The sequence below is a fragment of the Chelon labrosus genome, assembly GCF_963514085.1.
Source record: "Chelon labrosus genome assembly, chromosome: 1".
Taxonomy (NCBI): domain Eukaryota; kingdom Metazoa; phylum Chordata; class Actinopteri; order Mugiliformes; family Mugilidae; genus Chelon; species Chelon labrosus.
The window spans coordinates 15,971,038-15,995,195 of NC_140337.1; the positions used below are offsets into that span (position 1 = coordinate 15,971,038).

Below are 24,158 nucleotides of genomic sequence, written 5' to 3' on the forward strand. Positions count from 1 at the left end.
AGTAACATCTGTGACCACGTATGGTCTTTAGTATCCCGAATTTGATCGGGATATTGAAGTATCCCGATTTCGTGTTTGTCCATGTAAACACCATATCCCGATTTCAAGAAACCCGGCTTTGCTACCTGGAGTACTCCGATAGAAGCCGGGATAAATGGTGCGTTCTATTTGTCTTGTAAGCTACAAGCAACCGAAGCATTGAGAACTTTGCAAGTATACAGGCAGTTTATTAAAAAAGGAATACAGTACCGTTCGCGTCTGGCTCGCATATCCAGGCGGGCGCCATCTTGGGGAAACTGAACTGTCTGTTGCCGGAAGAAAGCACTGAGAGCACTGAACGAAGATGCTTCTCAATGCTTCGGTTTACATGTAGAGACCCTAGTTATGCTACCGTGTAAGTGTGGTGATATTGTGAGCCTTGTTAGTGGTATAGAAATAGCGATTTCTTTTTATGTGTAGGTGTGCCCCGAAGGCTAGCGTTATACGCTAAATAGCGGTTTGCAAGAAAACTGGTCACATTTGACTAACAAAACAAATGCATGAAAACAAATACCAGAGAACGGTCGAACTCGGTACACATGTGTTATTAACCCCAGGTTCATTTTGCGCCGGAGTTCCCCTTTAAAACTCCCTCACATGCTGTTCGTGGCTGTTTTTGCCCCATTGACTCCCATTGTAACCACATTTTTGGAATGCAAAGACATGACACTAACTAACAATGCATTTTACAATATTGGTGATTTCCCCTGTTCAGAAGGACTCAAATTTGTCAATTTTATTGTTGGCCACCAAATCACGCCATTCACCGATTACATAGGCCTGTTGTATAAAAAGCTTAGTTTCTGTATTTGATGTATGGAGTTTATAAGCATATTAGTGTGTGTGTGTCATTTTTTATATTGAAAATAGGTCCTTTTGTGTGTGTTTTTCCCCATATCAGTGACTTTATTTTTTAAATTGGCATTTAAAGGGTTAACATTTTTAATCTTTTTTTAATACTTAGTAGTTTTGATCAAGACTGAAGTTGATCCTGTTTGAACTGTTACTTCCTTTTGAACTGTTACCTTCAGGCAGACGGTACAGATCAATAAACGCAAGGACAAATAGACTCAAACACAGTTTTTATCCGACAGCAATAACAACCCTCATGCTGCTGCTGCTGCTGCAAAAAAAAATGCAATATACTGTTTTTTATGCAATGACCGTGTGTGTTATTTATGCTGCTACTGTTGTTATATGTTTTTATTTATTCTTTTTTATATCTTTATTCAATGATGCACTGATAGGAGAGCACTTTTAATTTTGTTGTACTTGTGACAATGACAATAAAGACCTATTTTATTCTGTTCTATTAACAGATTTAAAGGAACAGTATGTAAGATTGTGGCCAAAACTGGCCAAACCTGGTACTGCAATCACTTTCAAAATACTGTAGAACGGTGTATCCCCTCCAACCTCCCCCCTGACTCGAGGTTGCCAGGTTACCGGGGTAACGTTAGGCTATTCAATACGTCTCAATTACTTTTCACATTGCCATAATCGACGTGCTAATGTTGTTTTCCTCGGCGTTTCAGCATAATGACAGAGAAACGGGCTCATAATGCATTGCTAATGTTAGCAATGACGACTCGCCGTTTTTATTTCCCAAACAATTCCTTACCTTTTCAATTCGATGAAAATTGCGTAACGTAACGTTACTTTGCACGAACATGCATAACTTTGTTCGACTGTCGATATTTGAAATGTCCATTTACATTATGTACAAGTAAGTTAGCCAGGAGAAAATTAGCAACGTTGGCGTCTGTCTTCAAATTCTTCTCCGTTTTCAGCTGTCTCCATCTTTCAAAGGCATCCCCTATACAAATCCTTGTTTTATTTCGGACTTTGTCACGACGTATTTCGGATTCATAACAAGGTCTTTTAGGTTTAGTAACGTTATACATGTTTTATCTGACACGTTCGTAGCTGGTAACTAGAGCAGAGCTGGCAACCCGGATGACGAAACTCTACTGACTTCGTGATTAGTAGATAGCTGGAGGGTGGCGCCTCAGGTCAAAACACAACATGACAACATCAACATCAGTTGAGGGCTGCAACTTTCACTTTTAAATGACAATATCCTGGCCGGACCACTGTTGTCAGTGATATAAGTATTTGAAATGAACATGATTTCTTCATGTCTAGTGACATATCAGGGCCATTTTATGATTAACTGAAATACATTTCTTACATACTGTTCCTTTAAGCAAAAAAAGTTGAAAAAAATATGATCTGCTATATTATATCTGATATATTTTTACAGCAGTCAAAGTTAGTGGCTGTTTTTAACCACAAACAAACACAAACAGTATGAAAGGGTAGTAAATTTGCCAGTGTATAATTGGCCTATTGAAAATTTTTAAATCATATTTTCAAAATTTATGTAAAATTAAGGTTCCTCACCAAAAATATTTTCATTTGCTGCAATAGAGTGAAAGTTATGGTCAAATTAAGAGGAAATTTTGACTCCTAGTGGCTGTTTTCACCCCCAACAGGACATATCACTTAACTTGTCTCTTGTTTGTGCATTTCAGGACATATTAATGGCACCACCCACTACGTCCACAGCCAGAGTCATGACATCATAATCGCACATTCCCAAAAATACAATGTGTCAATGTATTTCAAAATGAAGTTTGAAATAAAAATCATTGTACTGTTTGTGTTTATGTTGGCCTCGTTTAATATGGCCAATTGGCGTTACACGTGCCTGTGAAGGTGTGCGCGTGTCAATCTCAACAGGGGAGACTCGCGCCCGTGCGTCTGCTCAGGTAAACAAGATGGGGGGGGGGGGGGGGGGATTTTGGTGTATGACGTCAGCGGGGACCCGACGTGAGGTGCAACCAGACAAAGTTAAATAATAACTCCCACCCTCGCTGTCTCCGCTGCATTTCTGTGCCTCGTGTTTGTGTTGTTTTGGTGGGATCCGATCGTTGTGCACTGCAGCTGGTGAAATCCTCGACTCCGGTTGGCTCTCGTGCGCTCGTCGCTGTCACGCGCCCCCACGTGCGCACACACGCACGCTCGGATAGCTCCGGCAGCAGCAGCAGCATCACGAGCAGCGAGCGCGGTTGGTAGAGAGGGCGACGGGCTTTGACTTTGGATGCTTAGTCACATTCTCCTTTGACCAGGGGGGGCAAATGATGGAGCGGGGACGAGAGAAACACTGAGGGGGGGACAGCTTGAGAAGATACAAGAAAGAGGCAAGGGGGGGTGTCGTTAAACCTGGGGTAGATGATGCTCATTTGCCGCAGGCCCCGCCATCGTGAAATTGGATACCGACTTGCGGCGGATGGGGTGACCGAGCTCGCTGCTCCGCCGGGGAGGTCCCTGCCTTCGGACGTTACCGGGGAGGGAGCTGCCCGTGCCCGGTTCTAAGGAGGAGGAAGGAAGGAGTGGCAAGCGGGGAAAATGCCGACGGAGGAGGAGACGGCCACCGCAGAAGAGCCCATTTTGGAGGAAGGGTCAGGACGGGAGCAGGTAAGGAAAGACATTTTCTTTTTTTTTCTTTTTTCGTTGTCCCTTCACCGTTTTTTCACGCGCGTCCACAAAGAGTGCAGGTAGCGTAAAGTTGCACACCTTCTGTTTATATGTCATTCCAGGCCGTACTCTATCAACAAATAATTCCTACATCATGTCAGATATATACTATAGTGCATGTATGTGTGCGTCTTTCATTGACAAAACAGGTCTCTCCGCCGTGGTTCCCTCCTCCTTCGCGTCTCGTACAGGAGCAAGGACACGGAGAAGGACCTTGGCTTTAATGTGAATGAAGATGAGGCTGTGGTTTAGGTGAACGGAGAGGGGAGGGAACTCTGTGCACAAACAAAGCCACGATATTGATGTGATACGTCTGACAAGGCTGCTGTATGGTGTGTTACTCATGGAAGAGATGTTTTTCTTCCCCCCCCCAGTATAGTAGAGCATGTCCACCTGCCAGCTGTCACCACAGAGAAACACTAGAGGGTGACATCACTGTTCAGCCACACACCCACTTTTTCTTTTTTTTTATTGCCAAAATTGCACAATCACACGTAATGTGTGGGGAATCACAGAATAACACCCCTGGCAGCGTGTTTGCTTGTTCATTTTTCATGCCCAGCTATATTTCCTGCTCCTGGACCATTATTTCAGAAGTCCAGTTGCAAAGCTTATGTTTTAAAATTACACTACATAACAATACTCCCTTTGCAACACACTCAACCACATCTCTATCAGATCGCCATCTCCTCTACAGCCAATACAACCGTTATTTAATTTAATTTACACAAACACATGATTACACTGCCTGGCCAAAAAAAAAAAAAAAAAAGTTGCCACCTGGATTTAACTAAGCACACAGGTACAAGCCTCCTATTGAACAATTACTGCATGGGCGATCATGTTTCAGCTGTTATTTAACCCCAACTGATGCAATGAGTAGCTTCTTATTTCTTAAACAACCACGTTGAAAGACACATCCTGTGATCGTAGAGAAGATGTTAGTCTGTTTGAGAAGGGTCAAATCACTGGCATGCATCAAGCAGAGAAAACATCTAAGGAGATTGTAGACACTACCAAAGTTGGGTTAAGAACTGTCCAACGCATTATTAAAAACTGGAAGGATAGTGGGGAACCTTCATCTTCCAGGAAGAAATGTGGTCGGAAAAAAATCTCGATTGATTGTAATCGGCGATCTCTTAAACGTTTGGTGAAATAATATCGAACAGTAGAACTCAGGGCTATGTTTAATAGTGAAAGTAAGAGCATTTCCACTCGTACATTGTGAAGGGAACTCAATGGATTGGGACTGAACAGCTGTATAGCCGTAAGAAAACCACTAATCAGTGAGGATAACTGGGGAAAAAAGGCTTCAATTTGCTAGGGAGCATAAAGATTGGACTCTGGAGCAATGGAAGAAGGTCATGTGGTTCCAGAGTGATGGGGGCATCAGGGTAAGAAGAGAGGCAGATGAAGTGATGCACCCATCATGCCTAGTGCCTACTGTACAAGCCTGTGGGGGCAGTGCTATGATCTGGGGTTGCTGCAGTTGCTCAGGTCTAGGTTCAGCAACATTATGTGTCCAAAGAATGAGGTCAGCTGACTACCTGAATATACTGAATGACCTGGTTATTCCATCAATGGAGTTTTTCTTCCCTGATGTTCACGGGCATATTCTAAGATGACAATGCCAGGATTCATGGGGCTCAGATTGTGAAAGAGTGGTTCAGGGAGCATGAGACATCATTTTCACACATGGATTGTCCACCACAGAGTCCAGACCTTAACCCCATTGAGAATCTTTGGGATGTGCTGGAGAAGGCTTTGTGCAGAGGTCCCATCTCTTTCCCATCATCAATACAAGATCTTGGTGAAAATTGAATGCAACACTGGATGGAAATAAATCTGGTGACGTTGCAGAAGCTTAACGAAACAATGCCACAGCGAATGAGTGCTGTAATCAAAGCTATAGGCGGTCCAACGAAATATTAGTGTGTATATATTGTTTTTGGTGGAGACTTTTTTTTTGTCCAGGCAGTGTATTATTTGAGAAGGACAACGCAAACAAAGTCTCTATGATGACACGTTATGTACATCGGTTGCTAGGAACACATAACCATCTCTACGCAGAGAGCTGTTGATTCAACTGTGTTTTCATTTTGGAGGCTGTGGTTTCTAGTACTACTTGAATTGTGTTGTACTGACACAAGTTTCTATTATTTTAGTCAGTGGGCTAGACTAAATAACTTCCTTTGGGATTAATTCAGTCCAGTTTAACAGCACCACAAACTACCTCCCCCAAAAATACCACATTTGAGACAGTTTTAACATAAACTGATCATTATGAATGTGAGCTTTCTCCATTAATCAGACCCATGTTTTTAATGAAATGAGGCTGGCATTAAGATTTCTCTGGACAGCAAAGAGCAGTAAATCAGAGGGAATTAATTCATTCAATGAAATTAAGTGTAATAATCGACTAGTTGTTATGGCTAATAAAACTGCCAATAAGGGACAAAATGAAGCATTTAGCACTTGCAACCAGGTAATTCAAAACCCTGTGTAGCACTGCCTATTAAAAGCCTGTTAAATGATGCCTTTCACTTTATTCCGCCTCTCTCCTCTGTCTTTATCTGTGCCTGCAGTGCAGACCGTGCGGTGTAATGCAATGATTTCAGCCCGCATCTGCTCTCTGCCTCCATTACTCTTTCTCTCTCATCTTCCCCTCTCGGTCTCCTTCCTGTTTTTAGATTTGCCTTGTGGAGTTTTAAAGCCTCTTCCTGTCGTCTCTCTCTCTCTCTCTCTGCCTGACTCTCCATCTAAAGCATTTGCACGCTCCCTCAACTTTATTCACTCTCTCTGGCTCGCGTCACGGGCGTGCATGTACGCTCGCGCAAGCATTATATCGCAAATGAAGACGAGTCACGCGATTAAGATTTAAATTGGCTTTGATTTAGACGTAGTTATATGTAATAATATTTCTTTTCTCATTTAGCAGAGAAGTCTTTTGCATCAAGCCCCGTGTTTGTCATCAACGTAATAAAAAATGAGACAAGAAAACAAGAGGTACAAAAGAAGCACCACCTTTTTGTGTGTCAACACTGCAGTAACTGAAAAAATATTGTATTTCTTCGAACTTAGTTTTTTTTTTTTTAGCTCCCACCTAAGGGTAGGTTTCTTCCCAGCACAAGAGGAAGCTTTGGTGATGTACATGTAATATTGATCGGTTGAACTCATAAATGCAGCACTGGCAGCCCCGGTTTAAAGATGTGTAGACATCTAGCAACTCTTCGCAGTAGCCTCAAAACTGGAACAAAACACAAATAAACAGGTGTTGCAACAATGTTGTATGCTCTTGTATTTTTTGTGGCACTAAATTACACTTCGGCGTTCCCATTGGTGGTGGTCCTTGAAGGTTCGATCCATCTGAAGAGAGTCCACAGAACAGCATGGTCCAAAAGCGCCTATTTATGCTATCAGAAGTAGACAACGAATGCAGAGTGTAGAGTGCATAGTAAAGAAACAAGGATGCCGCATCATACAATCCTGGCAGGCATCAACGAGCAGGCCATCAACAATGTGTACAGAAAGATAAGAATCCACATGCTACACAGAACAAGGTGATACAAGACACAGAAGACTGTGCAACAGCAGACGTGTTGTCGAAATCAGAAATTAGTATTGTACTTAAGGCTCTTTTAGGGTGCTGTGGGACGTGGACACCGTAACTTACGCGCATAGCCTGTGCTGGTGCGAGCCATTTAAACTTGTGCACTTGTCAGTCTGGCTCGCTCTGTAAAAACGCCATGTCGGGGTGACTCATCAGAGAATGGACATGGGCCTTCTGAGGGTGTCCTGTGGTGTCTGACAACAGAACGTTGTTAGTGGGGGACTTTGGGTCCTATGGTTTGAGGGGAGGGGCCTCTGTGGATCATCCCACAGATACTTGATCAGTTTGGGATCTAGTGAATTTGGAGGCCAGGTCAACACCTTGTCCTGTTCTTTGAGTTGTTCCTAAACTGTTTTTATGTGTGTGCCTGCGCCAGGCTGCATCCTGCTGGGGGTGGCTGCTGCCATCAAGGAGTGTCATTGCTATGTGGTGGGGGTGCCTGGTCTGGTCTAGGAGGGTGTATATAGTAATTTAAAATATACGTGCAGTCCTTGTTTGTTGTCTGGCTGCTTTAAGACAAAACTAATGTCTCTTTAAATACACAAGTTATAATTGGACAGACGATATTTGAATGTAACAACATTTGCTGCAACACACCTTTCAGGTGTTCTGAATTAACAGTTGACTGCATTCAGTTCATTTACATCTGTTTCTAATAAGGCAACAGATTGCACATTTACGTCTGTGGTAATTTTATCATATTTTAAAATGTATCTGTTAGTCCTACTCCATTTTTTGTTTTTGTCACTCCCATTGTGCTGGGTTTGTCATGAGACATTAGTGATTTATAAAGACGATTTTCCTCCAATATACTGGCAAAACAATGATGTGTAGAAAGTACTAATAATAGTGATAGACAGTAGAAGAGAAGCTTGTGTTGCTTGTTGTTTGAGAAGTTTCTTGGGATGTTCACGCCTCTACAGTAATGTACCTGAAATGAATGTAAGCCGATTTGTAGACTAACTCATGAGTAGAAGACTTAACCAGCTGATAATTGTCCCCGCTGGGTCCGTAGTCTCCACTGAACACAAAACAGCAACACATGTTTGTGGCGCTGTGAGCGTGTGATGACACAGCGCTTCTGCATCAAGCGCCGACTGTTTATTTGTTGTGTCACAGCACAGGTAGTAGAAAACCTGACATCTCCAAGTGACTTCATCCTGTCGCGTTGAAAGGACATAATTGTGTTCAGCCGTCGTCAACGGCACATTTTCCTTTCGTCGCTCCCTCACTCCGTTTGCCACCCACATGCGAGGGTTGCTAATTATAGCTGCTCCAGTCACACCTAACCAGCTGAATCAGTATAAGCTGACATACAGAGAGAGAGAGAGGTGCCTTAATACAGCCGAGGATGTGTGAAATCCACTGCACGCTGCACAATTGTAGAATTTTTTCTAATTAAATTTTTAATCGACTAGGAAGTGTGACGTAAGTTAGCAGGGCGATAATAAGCTCTACGTAGAGGTGATGATATTGCAGTTAAAATGGAACCGTTAAAACGATGAACTTCAAAATTATCACTTCATGTTTAACCTTTGCACACTTCAATAGAAAGAGTAATGAAAAGAACAGAGGCATTTACTGGCTGAAACAAACACAGTAATCTAAAAGGCTCCATCTGAAGAGCAGTTCTCTGGAAGCTCTTTACATGTCTAAAAATATAAATAAAAAAACCTTTTCATCTATGCAAGCTCTATTTGTTTAAGACAGCTGCCTGTATTGACTGTGGAGGCTTAGGATATATATGGAATATAGAGAAAATACGTCTGCATTGCTTTATCAGATAAAGATTTGAGTTTTATGCAAATTCAGGCGCAGAATTTCTGTCATTCTTGAAAAATAACTCGAGTTCAGAGCCTCTTTAAAAGATCTTACAAGGGCAGTTCATGCTTTCAGTAAAGAAAAAGAAAACAAGGTAAGATGACAGCTTTCAGACTAGGCTATATATATATATATATATATTTGTATTCATAATCATGTCAGGGAGACTGATATTTGCCTTCAGATCTGTTGCAGTCGGACACAAGGCAGCTATAGCTGAAATAGGATTGTGGCACCGCTGAAGAGCTGCAGAGGAGGAGATCTTTTGTTCACGAAGATTTACGTTCTCATGCCAAGCGTAATCTCTATTGGACTTTAAGTGACACTGCCTTAACACCATGGTCGGACTTTGTGTATGTTGGGCAAACCGGAACGATTTCTGGTGATATATGAACACAAAACTCGGTTGTGGCCTCTGTTGATGTTGCAAGTTGATGTCAAGAAAACTGTGTTTACTTTCACACGTTTCTTGTTATAGTGATTAAAAAAAGAATAACCAGGAAGGCTCCGATACAATATCTGATTGTATTGTCTGGATTGATTAAAAGAAGCGGACTGGTTATTGGCGATAAACTAGGCTATACCAGATGGTTTGGTACCCAGAACCATCTGGAAAGCCGTCCTTGGTAACACTTTGGATTTAAGCCATCTGTCAGCTACTGCCAGACAGCGGCTAACTTCAACCAATCAGATCTAAGAACCATATAATGTGTTGGGAAAGTGACAAAAAAGGAAACGCAACAATCTGCAGTCTGAGGAGCTTTGAGAGCTAGCAGTCCCTCCCTGTAGCTAGCTATGTAGTTAGCATGTCTTGGCGTGTGCAAAATGCACATTTAGGGGCGACCTCATTTAAAATCATTCCTAAAACACACACATATAGCTGGCAGTTGTTCATCGCAGGGTGCTGAAAGGTCACAGATGCATAGTTTGAAGCCTGGATGGATGGATTGCTGTGTAACGATCTTCTGTCAGTACCCTCTCTTCGTTTCGTCCCCACCATTATATAAAACCTTCCTTTTTTAATTTTCCGGTAAAATTTGTTCATCAACACCAGGCTTTGCGTAGCAGATCATTTCGCCACACATTTTTAAATCGGATACTTGTAAGAATTGAGGTTAATCGTAACAATAAGAGGAGGTGTCGGTGGGAGGCTTTCTTATTTCCGAGTTATTTTCGTGACCAAAGCAGCTCTTACTGCTCGTGTGCATCGTTGCTGTGATGTAGAACCCTCCATTAGCTGCTATGAGATAATTAAAATGCCCTCTCAGCCCCATATCTAGCCAAGGCCCATTACTGTAAACTGCCTGCATCATGTAGACTTAATGGTGGACGGAGCACTGAAATGTTTCACCGTTCTCCGTACGTCAACAGTTCACCGTGGGCCCTGCTTTGTGGAGGATGACTGGTTGGTTGGCGGTGCCTCTGCTGTGAGGCTCCTGGAGTTAGTGTCAAACTTAAATCACTCCGTCGCAGCACATTTCAGCGCATCTCGTGTTCACCTGTGGGACGGAGAACTGCTCATACTGACAAAAGCTGATTGGCAGGAGTGCACGCTGGGACAATTTGACACCTGTCTTGGCGCTGGTTCCCGCCCCTGCACCGGCCACAGTGCTGCAGAGTCCAGACGAAAAGTGTTATCCTCGCAGGTTTTCTTCTTCTTTTTGTTGCTGGAACGTTCTCTGGTCTTGGCAAGATGCATATGCAAAAGGTAATCAAGAAAAAGAAAAAAAAAAAAGAAGAATTAGGAGATTTGAAACCAGCAAGAAAAAGTGAGAGAAAGATGAAAGGGATGGATTTTGGCTGTTTTTGGAGTTCCCTGGAGAGAGGTGCCGTCTGTCGCTGCTTCCATCTCTGTAGGCTCTCTTTCCTTTTGCTTCCTTTCATGCTTGCATTCATGAAAGGTTCATGACCGTTACTCTCTCTCTCTCTCTCTCTCTCTCTCTCTCTCTCTCTCTCTCTCTCTCACACTCTCACACCCGCCTCTCCCCTCCTTCACTTTCTCTCTCTCCCTTTCTCCCCCCCCTCTAAACTACACTTTTAGCCCAATCAATCCACTTATAGGCAGACCTTCAAAGTGGATGTAACAGAGCGAGATGGGTTGGGGTAAGGAGTGTAAATGTTCAGGAGGTAATCATGATAATCTGGGGCAGGAGGGGAATAAAGATTACATAAGAAGCAAAGGGGGACGCGTTCGCAAAGCAAAAAATACGAGACAAAATCTGCGCCACTGATAATATTCTTGCCTTTTTTTTTTTTTTTTTTAAGTACCAACTCTATTTTTGGACCTTTTGGCAGCTTTTGCAGAGCGATGACAGACTCTAGGTGCCTTTCACTCTGCCTTTCTCCACTTGTCCTTGACATACAGTTGTTAAAAAAGCACTGAGTGTGTACGTATGTGCTGCGGCCAGCCAAACCTGCCGGTAAATTGTGGCTCCAATGTGCTGGACGGGGCAGACAATGAAGGGGATGAGTGTGTGCATGAGAGAGGATGAGAAGGTGAGCGATAACGACGGAGGGAGAGGGGATTGTGCTTTAGGTAAATGGAGGGAGTGCTGACAGGACAGGCAGACTTGACTGAGAGGAGGAAAGGACACTGGTGTCATCCCATCTGTTTTTTTTTTTTGTCATCTGCTTTGTTGCTCTTTTGCCTTGTCGCATTCGGTTTGAGAGAGAGAGAGAATAACAAAAAGCAACATCCCTAACACAAGACGTACAGGGCTCTGTTTCTATGACACATACACATGCATTCATTCATGTGGATGTTCCTTAGACATGTTGCGCCCACCTAGACCAGACCTGGATCCCCCACCCCATAGCACCCCAAAAAAAACATGAAGAACAGCACAAGGTGTTGACCTGGCCTCCAAATTCACTAGATCCCAAACTGATCAAGTATCTGTGGGATGATCCACAGAGACCCCTCCCCTTAAAGGCCCCCACTAACATCATCCTGTTACCAGACACCACAGGACACCCTCAGAAGGCCCATGTCCATTCTCTGACGAGTCACAACTGTTTTGGAGGCACAAGGGAGACCTACACAATATTAGGAAGGTGGTCATAATGTTGTGCCTGATTGGTGTATTTATACATATTGCACAAGCCGACGTTCCTTCCTTCCTTCCTTCCTTCCTTCCTTGCCTCCCCCATTCACACATGCTCAAACTGTGGCAGCGCCGATGTGCTGCTGATGTCGGAGTGGAGTCAGTTGGTTAGAGAACAGTCTAGAAGCATCGTTCCCATCTAAATTATTCACGTACACTCCGCTGGCTGCATTACAATGCTGAGAAGGTGCGTGCTGCTCGTGAGCGTAGATAGAAAGATGGCCAGAGAGAGAGAGAGAGCGAGAAGAGGGACGCATTAGACTATCTTGTGTCTGTATATATCTAGAGCATGCGTGTGTGAGTGCCCTGTAACATGATGCCTTCACAGTGCGAGTTAGGCTGTGTGCACTTAGAGACTGGCGGATCCAGCGTGTGGGGATACGCAGCACTTATCCCATGATGGTGGAGACAGTGCGATGCATTCCTTCGGTCAAGACCTCGCCTAACACGCTAAAACACATGACGGTGTTTACCAAACAGAAAAGATCACGGTTATTAAATCCTCAACAGGTTAACAGAACATCTGTGCTGCTTTCTTGACTAACAGTTTGTGGTACATTCATTTTCACCAGTCACACTTGATTAAATATTAACTTTGTAACAGCGTAATGTTTTATTTATCGCAGTCTTGACTGTCAACATGAATCCGGAGAAATTAGTCAAATCTCTCTCTCTCTCTTTCTTTCTTTATGTCCTCTCAGCAACGGCCAGTCCAACAGTCTCTGGGCTCTTCCCTGTGTCGAGAGTCCCACTGGAAGTGCCTCCTCCTGACCCTACTCATGTACGGCTGCTTCGCCACGCTCGCCTGGTGCGCCCTCTGCCGCGTGCCCGTCCTCCGCTCCTCCTCCATACCCCTCGGTTCTGTCGACGACGCCACCTCAGCGACCTTCTACAATCACATCCTGTACTTGGAGAGCCCGTGCTCCAGCGGTTACGTCTACATCCCCCTGGCCTTCCTGGCCATGCTGTACGTGGTCTACCTGGTGGAATGCTGGCACTGCTTCTCCAAGACGGCCATGTTGGCTCACGCCGAATTCCAGGTAAAATTCGGAAGGTCGCGATGACGCCAATATCCCGCAGTTTGAAGAGAAATCAAACACTGGGTTCTTCTACTTGGTTGGTCATCGGTTCATCCTTAAATTAAAAATTTATGAAGACCCAAGTTGAATCGATATTTCACGAGGAGAGTGCGCCTTTTTACAACTTCCTACTTGATTGTGGGAAATAATAATACTCACCCAGTCACTGGGAAATGAGCTGACCTGATGTCATGTGGCTATTTCTGTCGACTCTGTTCTGCTCTATTACCAGAAAACTCCAGGAACATATTGCATATTGACTCTTGTTGAACAGCGTCTGCCAAAAACATATTTTTTTGCATTAGTCTGGATAAAGAATCTGAAATGAGCTCGTCTGAAGCAAATTCTTGTCGCGGTCTGTCTTGCACCAGATTGCACAGACGTGGACTTAATTGTTTGTTTCTGCAAGAATGTTTCAGTCACTCCTACATTTTTAACTTGATTCTTTCTTTCTTCAACCTTTCGAGCAGGAAGTGTACGAGCGCGTGCAGAGACTTCAGCAGGCTACGCCCTGTATTTGGTGGAAGGCCATCAGCTATCACTACGTCAGGAGGACCAGACAGGTGACCAGATACAGGAATGGAGACGCTTATACGACCACACAGGTGAGGTGACATCCTAACACACGCATACACACACAGCGTCACCGAATTTCACTCTTGGTTTTTTACATTGTTCAGCTGTAAAAGTTAATTTGTCATTTTTAAACCTTTATAATAACTGCTATGCACATTGCTGAGTTGTGTGCAAACAGCTACATGCAGTAAGAAAAATATCATTTTATTCAGTAGCCATGCTTCATTGATGTAGAAACACTGTACGTAGAGATTTAAATGTTCTTCTCTTCTTTCTCCATCTTCTTCCTCGCCATTCTCTTTCCATCCGTACTTCTTCAGGTTTACCATGAGCGGGTCAACACTCACGCCTCAAGTTCAGAGTTTGACTATGCCCGCTATGGGGTCAAGGATGTATCAAAGGAGTTGCTGGACCTGCAGCTGCACCCTGCTGTTCGCCTCCGTTTCACCAAGTGCTTCAGGTAAGATATCGTTACTATTCTAAAGCCGGTCAACTTTGGATTTTAGAGCTGTGTGTTTATTTAATGTAAAACCAACTAAATGTTTGTCTTTTTGTAGCTTCTCCAGCGCTCGTGCTGAAGCTGCCTACCTCACCCAGGTAAGATGTGGCAGCACATGCAGTCCAGAGAGTAGACGAAGAGAACCCAGTTAAACAAAAGAAACACAAATGTTATGCTTTGGTATTTGTTTATTCAAGCGCACAAGCCGTTCTAGAAAGGAATGGTTCAAAAAGAAGAATAAGATGAATGTTGTGGAAAGGCCAAGTCAATGTCCTGACCTTAATCAAGCAGGAAGCAGGTAGTTCTTGTGAGGAAACCCACCAACATCCCAGAACTGAAGCAGTTCTGTATCGAGGAATGGGCTGAAATTCCTCCAAGCTGCTGCAGACGACAGACCAGCAGTTACCGGAAATGTTTAGTTGCTGTTCTTGCTGCACAAGGGGGTCACACCAGATACTGAAAACACTTTTCTTGAATAAACAAACACAATAACATAATACTTTTGTTCTGTTTGCTTGATTGGGTTTGTAAGACTTATGTGAAAATCTGCTTGTTAGGAGTAATTGATTTGCATAAATGTAGACAATTATGAGGAGTGCAGTTACATTTTAAATGTATCTTTTAAACTATTATCTAGTTTTCAATCTATGTGTTCATTTTGTCATTAGCTAAAGTCATCTTAACTGAATTCAGTCGTTACCTTCTAGTTTTCTTAGTAACTGTGAATATTTAAACAATTCTGAATCTGTAAATCGTCATTTCAGCACTAATTCTTACACATCCTGTTATTCTTTTCACTCCTTCTGTAACTACAAGCGAGCGCGCTTCTTCGGGGAGAACGAGGGGCTTGATGACTACATGGAGGCCAGGGAGGGAATGCACCTGAAGAACGTGGACTTCCGCGAACACATCCTGGCGTTCCCAGATCCGGCTCATCAGCCGTGGTTCTCCAGACACAGGGTTTTCTGGCTGGCTTCTGCTTTCCTCCTGTCGTGGCCGCTGCGGGTCGTGTCCGAATACCGCACGGCGTATGTCCACTACCACGTGGAGAAGCTGTTCGGGGAGGACGAGGACGGTGGCGGAGGAGTCGGCGGAGGGGGGCCGGGTGGAGGGGGAAGAGGCGACGGAGTTGAAGGAGGGACTGAGAATGGAATTCATCCGGGAGGGATTGCGATTGGAATTGGCCTGAACGGGACGAGCTACCGAGCCATTTCTCGTGTCAATACAGTGGACATGACGGAACTGGAGTGGCACATCCGTTGTAACCAACAGATGGTCCCGAGCTACTCTGAAGCCCTCCTCATGGACTTGGACTCAAGTGGGGGGACAAACCCTACAGTCTCTACGCCCATCTCTGGGCCTCCAAGCAACACCCCCAACCAGGGGACCAACCCTCCTCCTCTGGCTTTGCCTGTGGTGTTTAATTCGGCTTACCTCCTACAGAGCTGCCCCCGATGCCGGAGGACCACATCGAGCTCCAGTCTTCCCTCCAGGCTAAGGGCGCCGATGGGGACCACGGCCCTCCTGAACGCCACAGTGGCAGGTATCAGGGCAGCAGGGCAAGGTGGTGGAGGTATAGGAGGAAGACTGGTGCTCAGCCGGAGCGGATTCTCCCTAGGGAGACTCGCAGGTGGGCGCCAGAATAGCCTGTTTCACTCAAGAAGCATGGGGGGAGGCCTGGGAGGAAGTAGGGAAGATGGAGGAAGCGGTGGAGGAGGAAGTAGTAGTGGTGGAGGAGGAGGTGGAGGAGGAGGAGGAGGATTCCTGGGGTTAGGGTCAAGACAGGACAACGAGGAGACCAGAGGAGTTCTTGAAGGAGAAGGTGACGACGATGAGGAGGAAGAGCAGGAAGAGGAGGCGAGGAGAAGGGAAGAGAGGGGGAGAGAGAGGGATGAGGAGGCAGAGCAAGAGAGCGGAGGTGCAGTCGAAGGGACAGAGGGACAGAGGGAGGGGGAGAGGGATCGACCTCCGTCCTACCAGGACGCTTTCTTCTTCCCCGTCCTCATCATACACGGAGAGGAGAGCTGCCACGCCGGAGATGACATGTGATGAAGAGAAAAATAACACACACGTGAAGAACGCAAGGAGGGGAAGGTAGAAGTCGAGGGAGATGAAAGAAAGCACTGAACAAAAGGGAAAGAAAGAGAGGACACAGAACGAGAGGGAAGAATTCAGTCAGGAAAAAGTGAAAGAGGTAAGAATAGATTCATGATAGACACAATTACACAAGTTCAAAAGAACAAAGGTACAAAGATACCGTCAGAAGTAAGAGCAAACAGAGAAGCCAGATAGCAGACGGAGGAGATTTTACCACATGCAGTGCATAAAAGTAAGTAAACCCACTAGTTCAGAGGCAGAGGAGAGCTGATAGGAAGTGCAGCAGCAAGATAAGATGGAGTCGAAGGGAACGAGTCGAGAAAAGAAAACCCTTGCGTCTGTAGACTTCGCCGCACAGAGACGGGAGAGAGATCGAAAAAGATGACAGATCGGACACTTGGGAAGACCGATAATATCGTAATGTCTGTTTCCAGATATATCTATGCTGGAGCAGGAGTGGGAGGGGTAACGGGTCTAAAGATAGCAGTGGAGAGACACGGAACCAGCTGAGTGGTAGCGGGTATATTTATAAAAGAACCACGAACGGAGCAACTGCAAAAAAAAGGCTTATTTGAAGCTTTGGATTCGCTCAAAATCAATCAATCAATCACAAAAAAAATCAATGCAGTGAAGCAGAGGGAGTGAAATGAACACGTTTCAGGTCGAGTACGGTATGGACACAGACCCGATTACCTTCAATCGCAGACTCCAGACAGATTCTTGAAAATACAGAAACGAAAATAAATAAAAAAATAAAGGAGCTTTATGGGAGGAAATAAAAAAAACAAGCAAGTTCTATCACAGAGACTTGACACCGTCTGAGCACCCTTATCTTGACTTTGAATGTAATCAGGAAATCCAAAACGGGTCCTAACGACAGGCCTCCTTAAATCTACTGTGCGACTTCACACAGCAGCAGCTGACCAGTAAGAGTCGGCAGTGCCGCTAAAAGAGGACATCAATCATCAAGTTATCTCCTCGTGATCTCTTGCGCCTTATTTCACCATTAGCTTCCAAACCGCTCTTATCTATTACTGCTGTAGAGTCGGGAAGGGAAAAAGCTCCCCCCCTTCTCCTCCTTTCTCGCCCCGTCTCCTCCACTCCCACCATTTTATCACCTCCGCCGTACTCCTCCTCCGCCCCTCTCTCCTCCACGGCGTGTGGGTGCGACTCTGAGAAACACAGATTTGGCGCGCCCGTCGTGTAAATCTTCTCTCCTCTGCTCCTCTGCTTTCTCGTTTCTTTTTGACTGGCGGACACACGATCCACCTCCCTCTGCTCCTGGAGATGCGGGGATCGCATTTCACCCCAACTTCCTCCGCGTATCGCGTGTCCTGCGTTGAGGTTTCTCCCCATTTTATAAATCAGATATTTCCATCTTCGCAGGAAGTTTTTTATGCCCTCTCTGCCTAATATATTTTGAAAGAAACATAATATAAGTACGTTTACCCAGTGCACAGAGGAGTAAAAGACTAAAATAGCCTTTAAAGATGCTGAAAGGTTGGTTGTTTGGCTGACTTCCACCAGTTTAAAACATTCGTTCCAGAAGGTGGGCTTGTGCAAGTGTGAAGAAAAATACAATAACTAAAAAACGCCTTCCTCAAATATCGGTATACTATACACACAGTACGTGTTTAAGCATGACAAATCACCTCTCGTCTCATTTACGTCCTTAATACTGGACTGCATGGGAAGTATCACATGAGCTGTGGAGCTCTGCCGGCATTCTCGTATCGAACTGTCAAAACAAAACCCGCAGTGACCCGTCACTCTCGGCCCTGTGATAGAACGCCTCTGGCCAGGTCGTACCGCGCCCGCTACCTCCTCCCTTTTTTTTTTTGAAGAATCTCCCGCAAATAAGTACCAGTGCTCTCTGAAGCAATGTAGACGTACGCTGACATAGAGGTGCATGTAGCTACTGATAATAGATACGGAGCAAATGCAGCTACCATTGCTAAAGGCAGTGCCAAAAACAAAATTCAGGTGTTTTAGACACACGTAGACAAGAATCCACACGGATTAACTCTCCTAGTTTCTGAGTTTTCTTTGAAATTCAGTCCAGTACAAAACAACCATCAGTGCTTTGATATATATAAAGCACACGAGCGAGAAGCAGTTAGATGAGCATTTCTTAACCTTCGCTACAGAGGTTACTTTGGCCGCTTCCTGATGTGGGAAGGGTCTCCCTCCTCCTCCTCTCTCTCTGCTTAATTTTAACACAATGAAAAGCACACTGGAAGAAAGAAGTTCAACAGGATCCTCTTAACGCGAGGAGTTTCCCGAAAGTGGAGCAAAAAAAAAAGAAAAAAAAAAAGATGCTGGATGGACTTGAACGATTGGAGCTGACGGACATGTTGACCACACACGGGCGCCGTGCGCACATACGGATCCTGTAACAACCTGGATTCGGCCGAGACGACAGGGAATCTCAGTGCGACTTTCTGGAAAGGAAAAGTAGAGCATGACTGGTGTCCTGGTTCGTTGTAGGACACACACACACACACACACACACACACCCACACACTCTATCTGACACACATTCACATGCACTGATTCTGGCTCACGGATCTTCTGTAGCTTCTCGGACGCATCGGACTGAACTGGGCACAAGGAAACTAAAGGACGGACTAATTAACGGAGGGAAACTGACAAAAAAGAAAAAAAGTTTCTCTGTGACTGGAGAACTGGAAAAGACTGAAAATGTGAGATCAAAAAAGACAATTATTTTTACATCGTCGTCATTATCTCAGCCTCTTCTTGACTTGTGGATAAAACTGTCTCCAATATTGTCCCTGAACAAAAAGAAGCACTAAAAAGCACTGAACACACTCCCTGTGTTTCTTTATTCACCAAAATTATCACAATGTTTTCGCTCGTTTTTAATCCCTGGACGCTTTTGAAGTTCTGTTTAGTGCGTATGTTTGTTAATTTAGCCACTTTCGTCCTGTGAAGTTGAAATCAGTTAAAAGTCGTGAGCTCTGTTTTGAATCTGTTGAATCTGAAGCGAGAAAAATACAATTCAGTTTGTAATTTGCTGCTCTTCTATCATCTGCATACTTGAGTAGACATTTCAGGTCATTTAAGTGATGTCTAAATTCCAAATGCCTTTGTCAGCTTCAGAAATTTGTCTTTTGTTCTTTTTGTTTTTGTAAAACGAAATGCTCTTGGCTCTCCAACGAGCTCAGTTTGGTGAGCGGTTTTTGAATCGAGTACAGTAATTTGGAGCCAGTTATACCGGCTTATACGAGTCTTGTTGATTTCTTTATTTGCGTTAAACAAGTGTATTACACTGATTTGTGTGTCGTTGCTGGATATTTATAATGCTGTTTGATTATCTCAGAATGTGTCAAAAGTGTGTCAGCTGCTTCAGGTGTGCCAAGAGAACTTTGTGCCCATGATGTCTTACACGAACACACACGCTCAAAGCGTGCTTGCATGTTTAGAGTCACAGCAGTAAAGCAGCCATTATAACAGCTTATTTTAGACTAGAGTGACATTAATCCCAAGCCCATAACCGGCCCTGCACATGCAGTCGTAACACAAACATACATAAACATTAGAAAGCATGGAGCTGTCCTGCTGCGTTGCCTTTGTGTCCCACGTTGCCAACTTTTTTGCTCAGGATTTCAGTTAATGCTGCGTTCCTGTGTCAACACAAGCTACACATACACACATCCATTTACATGCCAAAGCAGGAAAGGAAGAAAGAAAAAAAAAACAACGCTTACACACATGCACATTTTTGCATCTTGTATCTGCTCCACACCAAGTAAGTGCAATCTGTACTAGTGGACTGTGGTAGCATTTACACTAAATGATAAAAAGGGGTTTACTAACACTAGATATAACAAAAATAATAATATACCTATCACACAATCTTTATCACCAACATGCACAGTCATTTTCTTCTTTTTTTTTATATTTTGTGTAGTGACTGAATGTCTAGGGTGCCGGTAACGTGTCGATCCACCATGAATGTCTTCTGTTTGGTCCTGTGTCTTTGGGCTTTTCTTCCACTAGGTGGCAGCACAGCCTTATATAATGTGACAACACAAATGTGTGCTAATGCATTTAGAGGGTGAATCAGACAGAGTAGAGAAAAGAAAAAAAAAAACAGCTGCTTCGTGGTGAGAGACTTTCGGTTTCACATCTGCACACAAACCAGTCTGTGATGCCAAACCAGGTGCTACGACATCATCTGTAAGGATGTGGGCAGATGTGTAACACAAGCTAAAGTTTCAAACTACTGCAGCCTGATGGTATATTATTATTTTTCTTTTATTAACTGTGACTGAATGTGTTGCAAAGCAATATTTCCCATATCCCTGCTTCTGGCTGGACTTGTATACGTTGCTCAGCAGCTTTCTGAACCTATAACCACAAGCAATGGGTGCTTCAGTCATTCACACACTGTTGGATAAAGACATTTTACATTATGTGACTGAGCTTCCGTTCCCACCGCATTGTCTGGCTACTACGTTGCTCTATATGACACAAACTCCAAATAAAGAGATAGAGAGGAAGCTGCTTTTGGTTTATGATCAGCGTTTTTCAGCAAGGGTGAGATCTGACACACATCTGTTGGCTTACACACAGTTTTATTTGCGTGGACACAAAATTCTGCTCGTTTTCCACCATCGTCCCACCAACGGCATCACTTGACTGTCTCATAAAATGCTCTAGCAATTATGACCGGTGTATTGTTGTCAATACTGTTACTAGTGCTACTTGTGGTCACGGGGTGAGTCAAGCAGTCATACCAAGTTTGTCAGACACTGTAAAAACAAAACAAAAAAAAAAAAAAAAACGTGTAGGATTGGTTTGACTGGAAGTCACATGAATTCCAGCGGCATTTTCAGCCTTGAGTGCGACCCACTGTTGTTTCACACAAAGTTACACATGTCAAATAAATTCCAATTGCTATCACATACGTGTAGAGTGAGACACAAACAGAATTCAGGGTTTTGCTTTGACCTTTGACCTCAGAAACAGCAGCGGCAAACTGTCTGTTCTTCCTCGCAGACCCTTCTTCACTGCACTTTTGATAATGGATAATGGCACTTTTCAATTCAGTACAGAAACGTTGTACCTCTGCTGAGCTTTGTATCTGTGGTGAGTGTCCGTTTTGTTGATACAACACGTGACCACGTTAAAGTCCCCATGAAACAGGTCGTGGAGGCCGGTTTGTTTCAAAATGTACATTGACGTTTTTCCTGTAAAAAAAAAAAAGATTTAGGGGCAGCCTAGTCTGTTTTGATTGTTTGACTCTAATAGGCGGTTTAGACTGCTACGGCAACAGCCCAGAGCATATGCAGACCCTAGTGCCGTATCTGACGTACACCACCCCAGAAATGTAACTACGTGCTGCGGTGACGCAGACTGCAAGAGCTGTGATTGGTCCGCTTTCTAGCAGCGTGTTTCCACTGCTTCTGGCTCCTTCTAAATCCCCGCAATTTTTTAATTGATTGTTTTGGATCAAAAAAGACGGAACACATTGAGGAGAGGTTAAGGTTAAGGAGGTTCGAAAGTTTCAGTCGCCATTGTTGAAAGTTAAGCAGGAAGTAGAAACAAACCCGGCCAAAAAGGCACAGCGCCCACTAGTGTTTGGGTGGCGTTGTTACAGAGCGAGCCAGACTGTATACAATATAAATGGCTCACACCGGCGCAGGCTATGTCTCTCAGTACTCTAAAGAGCCTTAATGGCCTGAGCAGACCCCACCGATGCAAGAAGAGACTCAGCAGAAGGTCGTGAAGTTTGAAGAAGTCATTGGAGACAAAATTTGCCCCCCCACCCCCCACCCCCTTAGTGCAGGATGAGTCATTAACATTTATAAATCTGTTTGCAGAGGTAACAAACTGTAAAACACCATTAAGAATACTTACAGCACAACTTTATTGTCAATGTTTGACTGGATCAACTGGTGTACAGGTGACATATAGTGCAAGACATATCCTATAAAAACACTTAAAACATCAAATTTGATTTCATTGGGACTTTAAAGTTGTGGACGCAGACCACAGACAGACAAGTAAATAGTAGCAAAATCTATTTAAAAAGTCAAAAGTGCTGCAGGAATCCTATTTTTTCTGTTCAAAACAAACAAAATCATTTAGATTTCATTTTAATTTTTTTGCTAAACATTTCAATGCTGCTGGATTACTTGTGAGCCGTCAAACAAATGAATCATCCACCACAGTGTAGTTGTTATGTACATGCAGCCTCTATGAAAACAATAATGTCACATACAATGCATTATTGTCTAACACAGTGATGTGTGAAGCCAAGAATGGGCTTTCTGTTCAAGCACCGTCAAGCAAAATGTCCTCAGTATTTAAGCTAATTAATATGTAACTGATAATGAGATTGTCACTATCACACCAGATTATGGCTTTTGTCACTGGACGGTTTAAGATAACGTAATTACATCATGTGAGCGGATGATGACAGCGAAGGTAATGGAGCCGGTGGCAATAACTCTGTTAACTGATGCGATCCTGGCAGTGATGATGACAATTAATTATCATGGAAGATACAAATAAAGTCAAACTGCTTGGTATACCAGGGTTTGTCCTGTGCCATTTTTAACCCAATGATATTTAAATTATGCTATTGAGTATAGTTAAACTCTTTTGGATGTATGTCCTCTTCAGCTTTCCACTGAATGTGTTACGCTCCATGTATTTCAATAAGGAGAGATCATTCATAAAGACAGAACCTTCCAGACTCTAGACACTGTTGGAGAGTTCAGATCAGACCCCCCTGGACAACCAGGCTGCATGGCAGATGGTCTGAAAGGCAGAGTGACAGAAATGTAAATGAATTCAAAGAACCAGGACTTGGGACTGATTGGCTCGGTGAACAGGCAACCAGGTCATTGCCAAAAGTAGCGACTGACTGGAGCAGTGGAAATATTGACAGCGGAGGCTCGGAGGCAGAATCTGTGAACAAGTCTTCCTCGTTGAACCATTGCCTAAGCTTCATTAAGCCGTGTACACCAGTTTTATACCGTTTTTCTGTGGCGTCATTCCTGCAGTGCAGCAATGATTATTTCCCAGAGCTGGAGAGGGGCCGACCATTTAGATGGGAAGCGAGTGCTCTTGCTAATGCAAGCAGGAACAAACTCAATAGCTAACTCAATTTATTCAATTTATTCAATATGCTAGGCAGTCAGAAAGGATGAAATAGAATCTCGGAAACTCAGAATCGGATGTTCTATATAAAAAAGTAAGGATTACAAAAAAAAAATCATTGTCAAGGACATATACTGATTACTATTGGCTTTTTCTCACTGGAGAGTGATGAAACATGGTAGACATCCATCATACGAACACGTTGACAAGTGTTGGTGTAATTCATCTCACCACCACTAGGAAGAGAGAAACATTCCACTCTGTACCTTTAACTGATTCCAGATTCTATATAACACATATCTGGTTCCTTTTAAAATCCCCAACAGCATTTTGAAATTACAACATGTGATTCAGCCAACTCTATTTTAGCTTTAATTTGTCCTATCATAAGGGACAGCGCAGAGTTGCGAGGCGAAATGCTCGAGTCATTTTTGGATTTGATCTATTTGTCCCAAATTCCCCAATTTTATAGAAGGTCTGCCCTAAATCAATCGAATGCCTGAATTAATTGGTTAAAGGGAGTACTCTTGCTAATGCAACTAGGAAGAATTCAATAGCTAATTCAATTTATTCAATATGCTAGGCAGTCAGAAAGGATGAAATGTAATCTAGGCAGCTCCAATGTTCTATATAAAAAAGAAGGATTACTAAAAAAATCATTG

At 43.7% G+C, this 24,158-nt stretch overlaps 1 protein-coding gene across 1 annotated transcript; it reads left to right on the forward strand.

The window, feature by feature from the left end:
• Positions 1-3,450: 3,450 nt before the first annotated feature.
• LOC311508147 (transmembrane protein 151A) lies at positions 3,451-17,073 on the forward strand (the record flags this gene model as incomplete). Its single annotated transcript, XM_084572814.1, has 6 exons — positions 3,451-3,519; positions 12,816-13,154; positions 13,664-13,798; positions 14,090-14,229; positions 14,327-14,366; positions 15,085-17,073. 6 exons carry the CDS (start codon positions 3,451-3,453, stop codon positions 16,315-16,317), a joined length of 1,956 nt encoding a protein of 651 aa, XP_084428940.1. The 3' UTR covers positions 16,318-17,073.
• Positions 17,074-24,158: the final 7,085 nt, after the last annotated feature.